Source organism: Notolepis coatsorum (assembly GCF_963971535.1).
Source record: "Notolepis coatsorum genome assembly, chromosome: 10".
NCBI lineage: Eukaryota > Metazoa > Chordata > Actinopteri > Aulopiformes > Paralepididae > Notolepis > Notolepis coatsorum.
The window spans coordinates 118,845,509-118,861,315 of record NC_140174.1 but is presented as its reverse complement, the minus strand read 5'-3'; the positions used below and the strand labels follow the sequence as shown (position 1 = coordinate 118,861,315).

At 40.5% G+C, this 15,807-nt stretch overlaps 1 protein-coding gene across 1 annotated transcript in view; it reads right to left on the bottom strand.

Annotated features, from left to right (window-relative positions):
- The window catches only part of cep120 (centrosomal protein 120), a 218,286-nt gene that overhangs the window by 51,464 nt on the left and 151,015 nt on the right, over positions 1 to 15,807 (bottom strand). The window contains exons 11-14 of the mRNA XM_084323233.1: positions 15,415 to 15,564; positions 12,817 to 12,999; positions 10,423 to 10,519; positions 8,998 to 9,174 (exon numbers count right to left, since the gene is read on the bottom strand). Coding sequence (XP_084179359.1) covers positions 8,998 to 9,174; positions 10,423 to 10,519; positions 12,817 to 12,999; positions 15,415 to 15,564 — 607 coding nt within the window. The remainder of the gene's footprint in view (positions 1 to 8,997; positions 9,175 to 10,422; positions 10,520 to 12,816; positions 13,000 to 15,414; positions 15,565 to 15,807) is intronic.

Genomic DNA, 15,807 nt, shown 5'->3' with positions numbered 1-15,807 from the left:
TGTTACTGTGATATGTAGCTAGTGTAGCGTTACATGTTACTGTGATATGTAGCTAGTGTAGAGTTACATGTTACTGTGATATGTAGCTAGTGTAGAGTTACATGTTACTGTGATATGTAGCTAGTGTAGTGTTACATGTTACTGTGATATGTAGCTAGTGTTACATGTTACTGTGATATGTAGCTAGTGTAGAGTTACATGTTACTGTGATATGTAGCTAGTGTAGTGTTACATGTTACTGTGATATGTAGCTAGTGTAGTGTTACATGTTACTGTGATATGTAGCTAGTGTAGTTACATGTTACTGTGATATGTAGCTAGTGTAGTGTTACATGTTACTGTGATATGTAGCTAGTGTTACATGTTACTGTGATATGTAGCTAGTGTAGTGTTACATGTTACTGTGATATGTAGCTAGTGTAGTGTTACATGTTACTGTGATATGTAGCTAGTGTTACATGTTACTGTGATATGTAGCTAGTGTAGAGTTACATGTTACTGTGATATGTAGCTAGTGTAGAGTTACATGTTACTATGATATGTAGCTAGTGTTACATGTTACTGTGATATGTAGCTAGTGTAGTGTTACATGTTACTGTGATATGTAGCTAGTGTAGTGTTACATGTTACTGTGATATGTAGCTAGTGTAGTGTTACATGTTACTGTGATATGTAGCTAGTGTAGTGTTACATGTTACTGTGATATGTAGCTAGTGTAGAGTTACATGTTACTGTGATATGTAGCTAGTGTAGTGTTACATGTTACTGTGATATGTAGCTAGTGTAGAGTTACATGTTACTGTGATATGTAGCTAGTGTAGTGTTACATGTTACTGTGATATGTAGCTAGTGTAGTGTTACATGTTACTGTGATATGTAGCTAGTGTAGTGTTACATGTTACTGTGATATGTAGCTAGCGTTACATGTTACTGTGATATGTAGCTAGTGTAGCGTTACATGTTACTGTGATATGTAGCTAGTGTAGTGTTACATGTTACTGTGATATGTAGCTAGTGTAGTGTTACATGTTACTGTGATATGTAGCTAGTGTAGTGTTACATGTTACTGTGATATGTAGCTAGTGTAGTGTTACATGTTACTGTGATATGTAGCTAGTGTAGTGTTACATGTTACTGTGATATGTAGCTAGTGTTACATGTTACTGTGATATGTAGCTAGTGTAGTGTTACATGTTACTGTGATATGTAGCTAGTGTAGTGTTACATGTTACTGTGATATGTAGCTAGTGTAGTGTTACATGTTACTGTGATATGTAGCTAGTGTAGAGTTAAATGTTACTGTGATATGTAGCTAGTGTTACATGTTACTGTGATATGTAGCTAGTGTAGTGTTACATGTTACTGTGATATGTAGCTAGTGTAGTGTTACATGTTACTGTGATATGTAGCTAGTGTTACATGTTACTGTGATATGTAGCTAGTGTAGTGTTACATGTTACTGTGATATGTAGCTAGTGTAGAGTTACATGTTACTGTGATATGTAGCTAGTGTTACATGTTACTGTGATATGTAGCTAGTGTAGAGTTACATGTTACAGTGATATGTAGCTAGTGTAGAGTTACATGTTACTGTGATATGTAGCTAGTGTAGTGTTACATGTTACTGTGATATGTAGCTAGTGTAGAGTTACATGTTACTGTGATATGTAGCTAGTGTTACATGTTACTGTGATATGTAGCTAGTGTAGAGTTACATGTTACAGTGATATGTAGCTAGTGTAGAGTTACATGTTACTGTGATATGTAGCTAGTGTAGAGTTACATGTTACTGTGATATGTAGCTAGTGTAGTGTTACATGTTACTGTGATATGTAGCTAGTGTAGCATGTTACTGTGATATGTAGCTAGTGTAGTGTTACATGTTACTGTGATATGTAGCTAGTGTAGCATGTTACTGTGATATGTAGCTAGTGTAGTGTTACATGTTACTGTGATACGTAGCTAGTGTAGCATGTTACTGTGATATGTAGCTAGTGTAGTGTTACATGTTACTGTGATATGTAGCTAGTGTAGTGTTACATGTTACTGTGATATGTAGCTAGTGTAGCATGTTACTGTGATATGTAGCTAGTGTAGAGTTACATGTTACTGTGATATGTAGCTAGTGTAGTGTTACATGTTACTGTGATATGTAGCTAGTGTAGCATGTTACTGTGATATGTAGCTAGTGTAGTGTTACATGTTACTGTGATATGTAGCTAGTGTAGTGTTACATGTTACTGTGATATGTAGCTAGTGTAGAGTTACATGTTACTGTGATATGTAGCTAGTGTAGTGTTACATGTTACTGTGATATGTAGCTAGTGTAGAGTTACATGTTACTGTGATATGTAGCTAGTGTAGTGTTACATGTTACTGTGATATGTAGCTAGTGTTACATGTTACTGTGATATGTAGCTAGTGTAGTGTTACATGTTACTGTGATATGTAGCTAGTGTAGAGTTACATGTTACTATGATATGTAGCTAGTGTAGTGTTACATGTTACTGTGATATGTAGCTAGTGTTACATGTTACTGTGATATGTAGCTAGTGTAGAGTTACATGTTACTGTGATATGTAGCTAGTGTTACATGTTACTGTGATATGTAGCTAGTGTAGAGTTACATGTTACAGTGATATGTAGCTAGTGTAGCGTTACATGTTACTGTGATATGTAGCTAGTGTAGTGTTACATGTTACTGTGATATGTAGCTAGTGTTACATGTTACTGTGATATGTAGCTAGTGTAGAGTTACATGTTACTGTGATATGTAGCTAGTGTAGAGTTACATGTTACTGTGATATGTAGCTAGTGTAGTGTTACATGTTACTGTGATATGTAGCTAGTGTAGAGTTACATGTTACTGTGATATGTAGCTAGTGTAGTGTTACATGTTACTGTGATATGTAGCTAGTGTAGCATGTTACTGTGATATGTAGCTAGTGTAGCGTTACATGTTACTGTGATATGTAGCTAGTGTAGTGTTACATGTTACTGTGATATGTAGCTAGTGTAGCGTTACATGTTACTGTGATATGTAGCTAGTGTAGTGTTACATGTTACTGTGATATGTAGCTAGTGTAGTGTTACATGTTACTGTGATATGTAGCTAGTGTAGTGTTACATGTTACTGTGATATGTAGCTAGTGTAGCGTTACATGTTACTGTGATATGTAGCTAGCGTAGAGTTACATGTTACTGTGATATGTAGCTAGTGTAGTGTTACATGTTACTGTGATATGTAGCTAGTGTAGAGTTACATGTTACTGTGATATGTAGCTAGTGTAGTGTTACATGTTACTGTGATATGTAGCTAGTGTAGTGTTACATGTTACTGTGATATGTAGCTAGTGTTACATGTTACTGTGATATGTAGCTAGTGTTACATGCTACTGTGATATGTAGCTAGTGTTACATGTTACTGTGATATGTAGCTAGTGTAGAGTTACATGTTACTGTGATATGTAGCTAGTGTTACATGTTACTGTGATATGTAGCTAGTGTTACATGCTACTGTGATATGTAGCTAGTGTTACATGTTACTGTGATATGTAGCTAGTGTAGAGTTACATGTCACTGTGATATGTAACTAGTGTAGAGTTACATGTTACTGTGATATGTAGCTAGTGTAGAGTTACATGTCACTGTGATATGTAGCTAGTGTAGAGTTACATGTCACTGTGATATGTAGCTAGTGTAGAGTTACATGTTACTGTGATATGTAGCTAGTGTAGTGTTACATGTTACTGTGATATGTAGCTAGTGTAGCATGTTACATGTCACTGTGATATGTAGCTAGTGTAGAGTTACATGATACTGTGATACGTAGCTAGTGTAGAGTTACATGTCACTGTGATATGTAGCTAGTGTAGTGTTACATGTTACTGTGATATGTAGCTAGTGTTACATGTTACTGTGATATGTAGCTAGTGTTACATGTTACTGTGATATGTAGCTAGTGTAGCGTTACATGTTACTGTGATATGTAGCTAGTGTAGTGTTACATGTTACTGTGATATGTAGCTAGTGTTACATGTTACTGTGATATGTAGCTAGTGTAGTGTTACATGTTACTGTGATATGTAGCTAGTGTAGCGTTACATGTTACTGTGATATGTAGCTAGTGTAGTGTTACATGTTACTGTGATATATAGCTAGTGTAGTGTTACATGTTACTGTGATATGTAGCTAGTGTAGTGTTACATGTTACTGTGATATGTAGCTAGTGTAGTGTTACATGTTACTGTGATATGTAGCTAGTGTAGAGTTACATGCTACTGTGATATGTAGCTAGTGTAGTGTTACATGTTACTGTGATATGTAGCTAGTGTAGAGTTACATGTTACTGTGATATGTAGCTAGTGTAGTGTTACATGTTACTGTGATATGTAGCTAGTGTAGAGTTACATGTTACTGTGATATGTAGCTAGTGTAGTGTTACATGTTACTGTGATATGTAGCTAGTGTTACATGTTACTGTGATATGTAGCTAGTGTAGTGTTACATGTTACTGTGATATGTAGCTAGTGTAGAGTTACATGTTACTGTGATATGTAGCTAGTGTAGAGTTACATGTTACTGTGATATGTAGCTAGTGTAGTGTTACATGTTACTGTGATATGTAGCTAGTGTTACATGTTACTGTGATATGTAGCTAGTGTAGCGTTACATGTTACTGTGATATGTAGCTAGTGTAGTGTTACATGTTACTGTGATATGTAGCTAGTGTTACATGTTACTGTGATATGTAGCTAGTGTAGCGTTACATGTTACTGTGATATGTAGCTAGTGTAGTGTTACATGTTACTGTGATATGTAGCTAGTGTAGAGTTACATGTTACTGTGATATGTAGCTAGTGTTACATGTTACTGTGATATGTAGCTAGTGTAGTGTTACATGTTACTGTGATATGTAGCTAGTGTAGTGTTACATGTTACTGTGATATGTAGCTAGTGTAGCGTGTTACTGTGATATGTAGCTAGTGTAGTGTTACATGTTACTGTGATATGTAGCTAGTGTAGAGTTACATGTTACTGTGATATGTAGCTAGTGTAGAGTTACATGTTACTGTGATATGTAGCTAGTGTAGTGTTACATGTTACTATGATATGTAGCTAGTGTAGTGTTACATGTTACTGTGATATGTAGCTAGTGTAGAGTTACATGTTACTGTGATATGTAGCTAGTGTAGTGTTACATGTTACTGTGATATGTAGCTAGTGTTACATGTTACTGTGATATGTAGCTAGTGTAGTGTTACATGTTACTGTGATATGTAGCTAGTGTTACATGTTACTGTGATATGTAGCTAGTGTAGCGTTACATGTTACTGTGATATGTAGCTAGTGTAGAGTTTCATGTTACTGTGATATGTAGCTAGTGTAGCGTGTTACTGTGATATGTAGCTAGTGTAGTGTTACATGTTACTGTGATATGTAGCTAGTGTTACATGTTACTGTGATATGTAGCTAGTGTAGTGTTACATGTTACTGTGATATGTAGCTAGTGTAGTGTTACATGTTACTGTGATATGTAGCTAGTGTAGCATTACATGTTACTGTGATATGTAGCTAGTGTAGTGTTACATGTTACTGTGATATGTAGCTAGTGTAGAGTTACATGTTACTGTGATATGTAGCTAGTGTAGTGTTACATGTTACTGTGATATGTAGCTAGTGTAGTGTTACATGTTACTGTGATATGTAGCTAGTGTAGAGTTACATGTTACTGTGATATGTAGCTAGTGTAGTGTTACATGTTACTGTGATATGTAGCTAGTGTAGTGTTACATGTTACTGTGATATGTAGCTAGTGTTACATGTTACTGTGATATGTAGCTAGTGTAGAGTTACATGTTACTGTGATATGTAGCTAGTGTTACATGTTACTGTGATATGTAGCTAGTGTAGCGTTACATGTTACTGTGATATGTAGCTAGTGTAGTGTTACATGTTACTGTGATATGTAGCTAGTGTAGCGTTACATGTTACTGTGATATGTAGCTAGTGTAGCGTTACATGTTACTGTGATATGTAGCTAGTGTAGCGTTACATGTTACTGTGATATGTAGCTAGTGTAGTGTTACATGTTACTGTGATATGTAGCTAGTGTAGTGTTACATGTTACTGTGATATGTAGCTAGTGTAGAGTTACATGTTACTGTGATATGTAGCTAGTGTTACATGTTACTGTGATATGTAGCTAGTGTTACATGTTACTGTGATATGTAGCTAGTGTAGTGTTACATGTTACTGTGATATGTAGCTAGTGTAGTGTTACATGTTACTGTGATATGTAGCTAGTGTAGCGTTACATGTTACTGTGATATGTAGCTAGTGTAGTGTTACATGTTACTGTGATATGTAGCTAGTGTTACATGTTACTGTGATATGTAGCTAGTGTTACATGTTACTGTGATATGTAGCTAGTGTAGAGTTACATGTTACTGTGATATGTAGCTAGTGTAGCGTTACATGTTACTGTGATATGTAGCTAGTGTAGTGTTACATGTTACTGTGATATGTAGCTAGTGTAGCGTTACATGTTACTGTGATATGTAGCTAGTGTAGTGTTACATGTTACTGTGATATGTAGCTAGTGTAGCGTTACATGTTACTGTGATATGTAGCTAGTGTAGTGTAGCATGTTACTGTGATATGTAGCTAGTGTAGTGTTACATGTTACTGTGATATGTAGCTAGTGTAGCATTACATGTTACTGTGATATGTAGCTAGTGTAGCGTTACATGTTACTGTGATATGTAGCTAGTGTAGCGTTACATGTTACTGTGATATGTAGCTAGTGTAGAGTTACATGTTACTGTGATATGTAGCTAGTGTAGTGTTACATGTTACTGTGATATGTAGCTAGTGTAGAGTTACATGTTACTGTGATATGTAGCCAGTGTAGAGTTACATGTTACTGTGATATGTAGCTAGTGTAGTGTTACATGTTACTGTGATATGTAGCTAGTGTAGTGTTACATGTTACTGTGATATGTAGCTAGTGTAGCGTTACATGTTACTGTGATATGTAGCTAGTAGGGGTGGAACGGTATGCATTCGAACCGTACACCGTTCGATACGACCTCCACGGTTCGGGGCATGTGTGTATTGCTCGGTTATATAACGTTAGCCTCGAGCTAGGCTAATGTTACGTTAGCTACGAGCTAACTAACTTTAGCCGCGAGCTAACCGTGGAAACGCTCACAGCGAAGTGACTCCACGACACCGGTTCGATTAGTGGGGAAGGGGGGTATATTGACGAGGCTTGCCAACAGAGGTTCAAATATAACTGTTTGTGTTCAATAACGATCCAGGAGACTAGAGCGTGTGTGTCAACTGCGTCTGCAACCCATAACATCCTGGTCCCTGCTGCTGGGACGTACCAACTCCACACACCACTGTGGGGGGGTTTATATTCCCCATTCCCTTGTAACATCTCCTTTTTTTTTAAGATAACAACAACAACATTCCTTAGTGCAAATTATTATTAATACAAGAAACGCCATAAACATCCTTATTTAAAACCCTAATCATCTTTTCTGTGACTTTTACTTTTTGATAAGAAAGTCTAGTGCTGCTTGAGCATTATGCATACTTTATGTTGGCCTTTGTCTATAATGTGGCCACAAAAATGGAAAGGTTTAATTATTTTGTTTGTTTGCACTAAGTTAATACTTTGACAAATGTTGCCTATATTTTTCAGTCAGTTCGGTCTTTGTGTGCCAAACATTATTAAAGGTAAACCTTTTTTTTTACCAAATAAATTGGAAGCATGTTTAAATCAGCAATGCCTCCCCTCTTGCTGTACCAAAATCTCTCCTAGCTCTAACCGTCACTGTCAAAATAATGTGCCTGATGTCAAATGGCCTAATTTTTTCAGTTTTTGCATGACTACGTCTTTGAGAATAACTGAAAATTGGATTATTTTTAGGCTATATATCTTATGTTGATGTATGGTATTTTTGGAGTGTTACATTAAAGCTAGTGTAGCATGTTACATGTTACTGTGATATGTAGCCAGTGTAGCGTTACATGTTACTGTGATATGTAGCTAGTGTAGCATTACATGTTACTGTGATATGTAGCCAGTGTAGCGTTACATGTTACTGTGATATGTAGCTAGTGTAGCATTACATGTTACTGTGATATGTAGCCAGTGTAGCGTTACATGTTACTGTGATATGTAGCTAGTGTAGCATTACATGTTACTGTGATATGTAGCTAGTGTAGAGTTACATGTTACTGTGATATGTAGCTAGTGTAGCGTTACATGTTACTGTGATATGTAGCTAGTGTAGTGTAGCATGTTACTGTGATATGTAGCTAGTGTAGTGTTACATGTTACTGTGATATGTAGCTAGTGTAGCGTTACATGTTACTGTGATATGTAGCTAGTAGGGGTGGAACGGTATGCATTCGAACCGTACACCGTTCGATACGACCTCCACGGTTCGGGGCATGTGTGTATTGCTCGGTTATATAACGTTAGCCTCGAGCTAGGCTAATTTTACGTTAGCTACGAGCTAACTAACTTTAGCCGCGAGCTAACCGTGGAAACGCTCACAGCGAAGTGACTCCACGACACCGGTTCGATTAGTGGGGAAGGGGGGTATATTGATGTATGTTGATGTATGCTATTTTTGGAGTGTTACATTAAAGCTAGTGTAGCATGTTACATGTTACTGTGATATGTAGCCAGTGTAGCGTTACATGTTACTGTGATATGTAGCTAGTGTAGCGTTACATGTTACTGTGATATGTAGCTAGTGTAGCGTTACATGTTACTGTGATATGTAGCCAGTGTAGCGTTACATGTTACTGTGATATGTAGCTAGTGTAGCGTTACATGTTACTGTGATATGTAGCTAGCATAGCGTTACATATTACTGTGATATGTAGCTAGCATAGCGTTACATATTACTGTGATATGTAGCTAGCATAGCGTAACATATTACAACAGGGGACCAGCGACCTGAACCCCTTACCCACCTGGTCATCGAAGAGGTCCTCCTGCTCTTCCTTCCACATCTCCAGCTCCAGGGCTGTGCGGTACTCCTGGGTGTCTCTGGGCGGGACAGGGCCCAGGGATGGAGGAGGCTGGCTGGGGCGAGGGATTCTGGACGCCAGGGGGTTGGGCGGCTTCTGGTGGGGGGCTGGATGCTCGCTCTGTCAAGTGTACAACAAATAACGTACATACCATCCACATGTCAGCTGCTCAGTTCCTAGCTGGATATAGACGCCTATAGACCCGTTTCTCGTCCGCGTCAGACTCAGTGTGCAAGCTCTTCAAGAGGGCAAAAAGTAATCCTGGTCAGAACAACGGGGCGGACTACAATATATTTGCATTTGTTAGCCATGCTAGCGACCTAAACAATCAATCCATGCCAAAGCTAGACGTGTAAAAGGTGAAAGACTCGCACTCACAGCCATGTTGATTTTGGCTAAATGACATCCAGCCGTTTTCGTTTCAAACAACTTTTAGTCAGGGGAGTGTCATGGTTTCTCCATAGAGCCCCGTTGTACTTCTTTTGGCGCAGCAACTCGCGCAGGTCCGAGTGACTTAGTCACGTGACTCAGTTAGTATTGCTGATTGGCTCGACCATGGTATGTTTATAAACAAGAAACAGGTCTATAGTCTCATACTCATGTATCATGTCTTCACATGAAGGGCCTGATGACAGGCTGTCTGAAGGCTGTGTCAGATCACATCGGGCGCCTTTTTTAATGCACCTGCGGACCCCGGAATCGAACCGGGAACCTTCCGGTTACCAGAGGCGACCGCGCTACCTCCTAAGCCGCACCCATGTAGCTATTTTGGACGTGTACACGCTAGAGCTGTCCCCGAAGCCTGTTTTTGGGCTTCGAACTTCGTCAGGGTTTTTCGAACGGACCTTCGTTTTAATTACACATTTTTTTAATAGAATATCCTCAAACTAAATCCTCAATTTGAATAAAGTGATTAGTCTGATTAAATTAGTCTTTTTTCAAATTAAATCAACTTTCTTTAATGAATACCTATAACTCATCAGTTTCGTCAACATAAATAATCCAATAAGGGCACGGTTGGTACGAAAGTGATGGTGACGTCTTGATGGAGCGCCAAGCGGATGCAGATAGGCTACATCATTTATGATAAATGTTTTATTTAAATTTCTATGACGAGTCATATACTATAATATAATATAATGTAGCCCAATCTTTATCTGCAACTGTGAAGAAAAACCCCATTGGTTTAAACAGAATGAATAGACACATACAAAATATATATATAAAATGTTATATATATTTTTTTAAATCGAATGTTGATTTAGAATTCGAACGCCAACGTAACGAACAAAGGTCCGAACGTTTGGGCTCAGCCCTAGTACACGCCCAGGATGTGCCGTTAAACAACGTGGTTGGTTATAATCTCACCTGGGAGGAGTCCGAGACGATGACGTCTTTGGCCTTGACCAATCCCAGGTCCTCCAGGGTGGTGACGTAACAGAGCTCCGCCACCTTCTCACTGGGGCTGGAAATCAATCAATCAATCAATCAGATTTATTTATATAGCACATTTAACATGAAACATGTCAACCAAAGTGCTGTACAGAGGGTAGATACATAGATACATATAGACAACAATCACAACTCCGTTTTTTTACGGGAGGGCACACAGGAAAACAGGGCATGAGTCAGAACGGGAAAAGCTAATGGGTAGAAATGGGTTTTGAGCCTAGATTTGAAGGCATCTATCGAGGAAAACAGGACAACATTTCAAAAAGGGGCATTTGGATGATTTCTACCTCGAATTATATCGTTTCTGGTGAGGAGGACGACATGATTTACAGCTTCCACTCTTTTTTTTTTTTTTATTATCTTTTTCCCCCTCCATTTTCCTCCGATTTTCTCCCATCCCAATGTTAGTCGTTATGCCAATTCCCAATCCCCTTCCTGGTCGCTGCGCACTTACCCCCCACAGTCGGTCTGGGAGAGTGGAGGCTATCACGTGCTTCCTCCGACACACGTCCAGCCAATCAACCGCTTCTTTTCACCTGGCAGCGCGGATTCTCATTGAGAGGGCGTAGCTTGTGGAAGGATCACACTATCCCACTCAAGTCCTATCCGCGCTTAGCAGGCGCCCCGACCGAACTGTAGGAGTCGCTGTTTACAACGACCCGGACCCACCCCGCCAGCTTCTCCCACCCTCTAATACAGCCAATTGTATTAGTGTGAACGGCCAGCCAAGCTGGTGACAACCCCGGAGCTGTGAGCTGGATTCGAACAGGCGAATCTAGCCGCTCCGGGGTTTGGTGAAGAACGCAATCTCCGTTACGCCACCTGACCGCCCTTACAGCTTCCACTCTAACAAGGGCTCATGAAATCAAATATCACATCTCGAGACAGAACACTGGCGGGTTTTATGTAGTGGAAGGGGGGGGTGTAACTAACTTTTCAGAGATCTCAAAAACCACCACAAACTGATAGGAGTGGTTTTCAGATGAACTGGTCCAGAGAGGCTTCTTAACACTTTCAGTGCCACGGACGACATATCTTGTTTTATCAGCCCCCCCGTTGAGTGCCCACGACGACAAATATAGGTTTATTGTTTTATTATCAATCTGAATTCATATTTCATCAACCGAGTCTCCTGTTGGTACACCAGCCCCTACAGGAGCTCAGAATGGAAAAAAGCGCCCCCTATCGTCTATCCCAGTCGCTTAGACTGACCTGGGATCTGTAGATATGTAGAGGCGGAGCCAGCTGGCTCCTTGTGCTGGCAAGAAGTCTGATCAACATGGAAGTCATCGCGGGACGGAAAGCAGCCTGGATTATATATTCACAGCAGCCAATAATCAATCAATCAACGTGATCGATATTTGGAACGGCGATCAGGAATTGGAATAATCTTTTTGGAGAACATCTGATCTAAGGTAAGGAGTCTATGTTACCAGTCTTGGGGTAATCGGAGCAGTTTTCGCTGAGATAATGGCGTGTCCCCTGTGTGTGTGTGTGTGATCTTGCGGGAACGAGAGAATCGATTTTTAAGCTGGCGTCTATAGCGTGCATACGTACACATATACTATCGATAATTTAGCGTTTATTTGAAAACGATTCATAAATAGGCCGACAAATGACAACGTGTCTAGTGTATTCGAGAATATTCCAATAAATGCCGTTTATGAGGGAATCTTTCTATCTTCCCGGAAATTTTTGAGAGAACGATAGCTTTTGGAAATACTATAAAAAGGATATGAACCGATTAAAAAACAATCCGTTTCGACAATGTTGACTGCAAACGAGTCATTGATAAGCGATGGGCAGATTAGACACATAGCCATCATTTAAAACATAGATTAGGCGTTTTTAACGCTAACATTGAAGTGGATGGTGGCATTCAACGGGGTAAATCAAGGTTAATCAAGGGCTCTGAAAGTGTTAAAAAGATTTCAATGACAATATCTTTCACTACCACTAGGGGTGTAACGATTCGACCCCACAACGATTCGATGCATCATGAAATCTCTTCATTTGACCACGATTCGATACATTTTCGATCAGTTAATCCCCCCCAACATTTTGTATACACAAATGTGGCTGGGGGAACTGATTCACTCAGCATGAATGGACTATAGGTCAATAATAGGGGTGTAAATATTTGGTCGGTTAACCGTCCGTAGTGTGGTGGTGAAAGGTTAAGCTTCTGTAGTGTGGTAGTGAAAGGGTTCAAATGAACAGAACCAAGCATTCACTGTAATGTACATTATATGTGACAAATAAAACAAAACTTGAACTCTAAATGTAGACGTATGCGTGTTCGGTCCATACCTGTGTGGTGTCAGGACGGGTGTCCTCTCGGTGTACGTCTGTCTCCAGCGCTGCTCTCCTGTCCCTCCCAGGGACCTGGTCTTGTCTGCGGAGAGGAGGTGAGAGAGCAGGAGGGAAGCCGTCCCGACCAGCTGGTCCCTGGTGTTGGCCTCCTTGTGCCACACCTCGACCACCAGGGGCACTCTGGAGTACGACAAGAATAATACATATAATGCAGCTGGTGTAGTAGTGTGTGTAGTTAGTGTAGTAGTGTGTGGAGCTGGTGTAGTAGTGTGTGTAGCTGGTGTAGTAGTGTGTGTAGCTGGTGTAGTAGTGTGTGTAGCTGGTGTAGCTGGTGTAGTAGTGTGTGTAGCTGGTGTAGTTAGTATAGTAGTAGTGTGTGTAGTTAGTGTAGTAGTGTGTGTAGCTGGTGTAGTAGTGTGTGTAGCTGGTGTAGTAGTGTGTGTAGCTAGTGTAACCTAAGGAAGGTGGTGTGTGTCTGTGGCTCCAGGGGATTTGAACAGTTCTGGCTCTGCTAGTTTCTTTTCTATCCTTTAGCGCTTTTTTGGTGGACAAACCACCGCACACGTGCACCATGACTCGTGACTGGAGACTAGCTCTGCTAGCACACATAATCCTACTGTGTACAGACGGTTTCAAACTGTATTTTAAAATTAGAAAGCAAACAAAATAAATGGACAGAAGAGAGAAAATAATCTCAATTTGGTCAGTATTGTCATTTGGACAAGCAAAGCCATTACTTTAAGTTGCAGGCAAGAAAGACAAGTCTGTCCACTGTCTCGATATTATTTTTATTATTTAAATATATCGCGATAATTATCGTTATGTCTCGTGTGTCTCTAACCTGAAGGTGTTGTGTCTCTAACCTGAAGGTGTTGTCTCTAAACTGAAGGTGTTGTGTGTCTCTAACCTGAAGGTGTTGTGTCTCTAAACTGAAGTTGTGTCTCTAACCTGAAGGTGTTGTGTCTCTAAACTGAAGGTGTTGTGTCTCTAACCTGAAGGTGTTGTGTCTCTAAACTGAAGGTGTTGTGTCTCTAACCTGAAGGTGTTGTGTCTCTAACCTGAAGGTGTTGTGTCTCTAAACTGAAGGTGTTGTGTCTCTAACCTGAGGAAGGTGTTGTGTCTCTAACCTGAAGGTGTTGTGTCTCTAAACTGAAGGTGTTGTGTCTCTAAACTGAAGGTGTTGTGTCTCTAACCTGAAGGTGTTGTGTCTCTAAACTGAAGGTGTTGTGTCTCTAACCTGAAGGTGTTGTGTCTCTAACCTGAAGGTGTTGTGTCTCTAAACTGAAGGTGTTGTGTCTCTAACCTGAGGAAGGTGTTGTGTCTCTAACCTGAAGGTGTTGTGTCTCTAAACTGAAGGTGTTGTGTCTCTAACCTGAAGGTGTTGTGTCTCTAAACTGAAGGTGTTGTGTCTCTAACCTGAAGGTGTTGTGTCTCTAAACTGAAGGTGTTGTGTCTCTAAACTGAAGGTGTTGTGTCTCTAACCTGAAGGTGTTGTGTCTCTAACCTGAGGAAGGTGTTGTGTCTCTAACCTGAAGGTGTTGTGTCTCTAAACTGAAGGTGTTGTGTCTAACCTGAGGAAGGTGTTGTCTCTAACCTGAGGACGGTGTTGTGTCTCTAACCTGAGGAAGGTGTTGTGTCTCTAACCTGAGGAAGGTGTTGTGTCTCTAACCTGAGGAAGGTGTTGTGTCTCTAACCTGAGGAAGGTGTTGTGTCTCTAACCTGAGGAAGGTGTTGTGTCTCTAACCTGAGGAAGGTGTTGTCTCTAACCTGAGGAAGGTGTTGTCTCTAACCTGAGGAAGGTGTTGTGTCTCTAACCTGAGGAAGGTGTTGTGTCTCTAACCTGAGGAAGGTGTTGTGTCTCTAACCTGAGGAAGGTGTTGTGTCTCTAACCTGAGGAAGGTGTTGTCTCTAACCTGAGGAAGGTGTTGTGTCTCTAACCTGAGGAAGGTGTTGTCTCTAACCTGAGGAAGGTGTTGTGTCTCTAACCTGAGGAAGGTGTTGTGTCTCTAACCTGAGGAAGGTGTTGTGTCTCTAACCTGAGGAAGGTGTTGTGTCTCTAACCTGAGGAAGGTGTTGTCTCTAACCTGAGGAAGGTGTTGTCTCTAACCTGAGGAAGGTGTTGTGTCTCTAACCCGAGGAAGGTGTTGTGTGTCTAACCTGAGGAAGGTGTTGTGTCTCTAACCTGAGGAAGGTGTTGTGTCTCTAACCTGAGGAAGGTGTTGTCTCTAACCTGAGGAAGGTGTTGTGTCTCTAACCTGAGGAAGGTGTTGTGTCTCTAACCTGAGGAAGGTGTTGTGTCTCTAACCTGAGGAAGGTGTTGTCTCTAACCTGAGGAAGGTGTTGTGTCTCTAACCTGAGGAAGGTGTTGTGTCTCTAACCTGAGGAAGGTGTTGTCTCTAACCTGAGGAAGGTGTTGTCTCTAACCTGAGGAAGGTGTTGTGTCTCTAACCTGAGGAAGGTGTTGTGTCTCTAACCTGAGGAAGGTGTTGTGTCTCTAACCTGAGGAAGGTGTTGTGTGTCTAACCTGAGGAAGGTGTTGTCTCTAACCTGAGGAAGGTGTTGTCTCTAACCTGAGGAAGGTGTTGTGTCTCTAACCTGAGGAAGGTGTCCTGTAGTTGCTGTGGCAGGGCGGCGAAGTTGAAGGCGCAGTAGGGCTGAGGGAGGGACACCTCCATGTTCCTCTGGATCTCCACCGGAGGGTTGGTCATTATGGGGGCCACACTGCCAAAGAACTGGTAGGAATACCTGGAGATAGACACACGCAAGATTACAGATGCTTGTCTGTTTTGTGAATGAATGAATGAATGAATGAAAACTTTATTAACAGATTGCAGAATGGGTACAGTGCAGTACAGCTCAATACATACAATTGTTAAGGGGATGCAGACCAGAGAAAGACTTTCGTCTTGTTTACACCAGGGTCTGTGTGTATGCGTGTCTGTTTGAACAGAACAGAACAGAACAGAACAGAACAGAAGAGACCGGTAC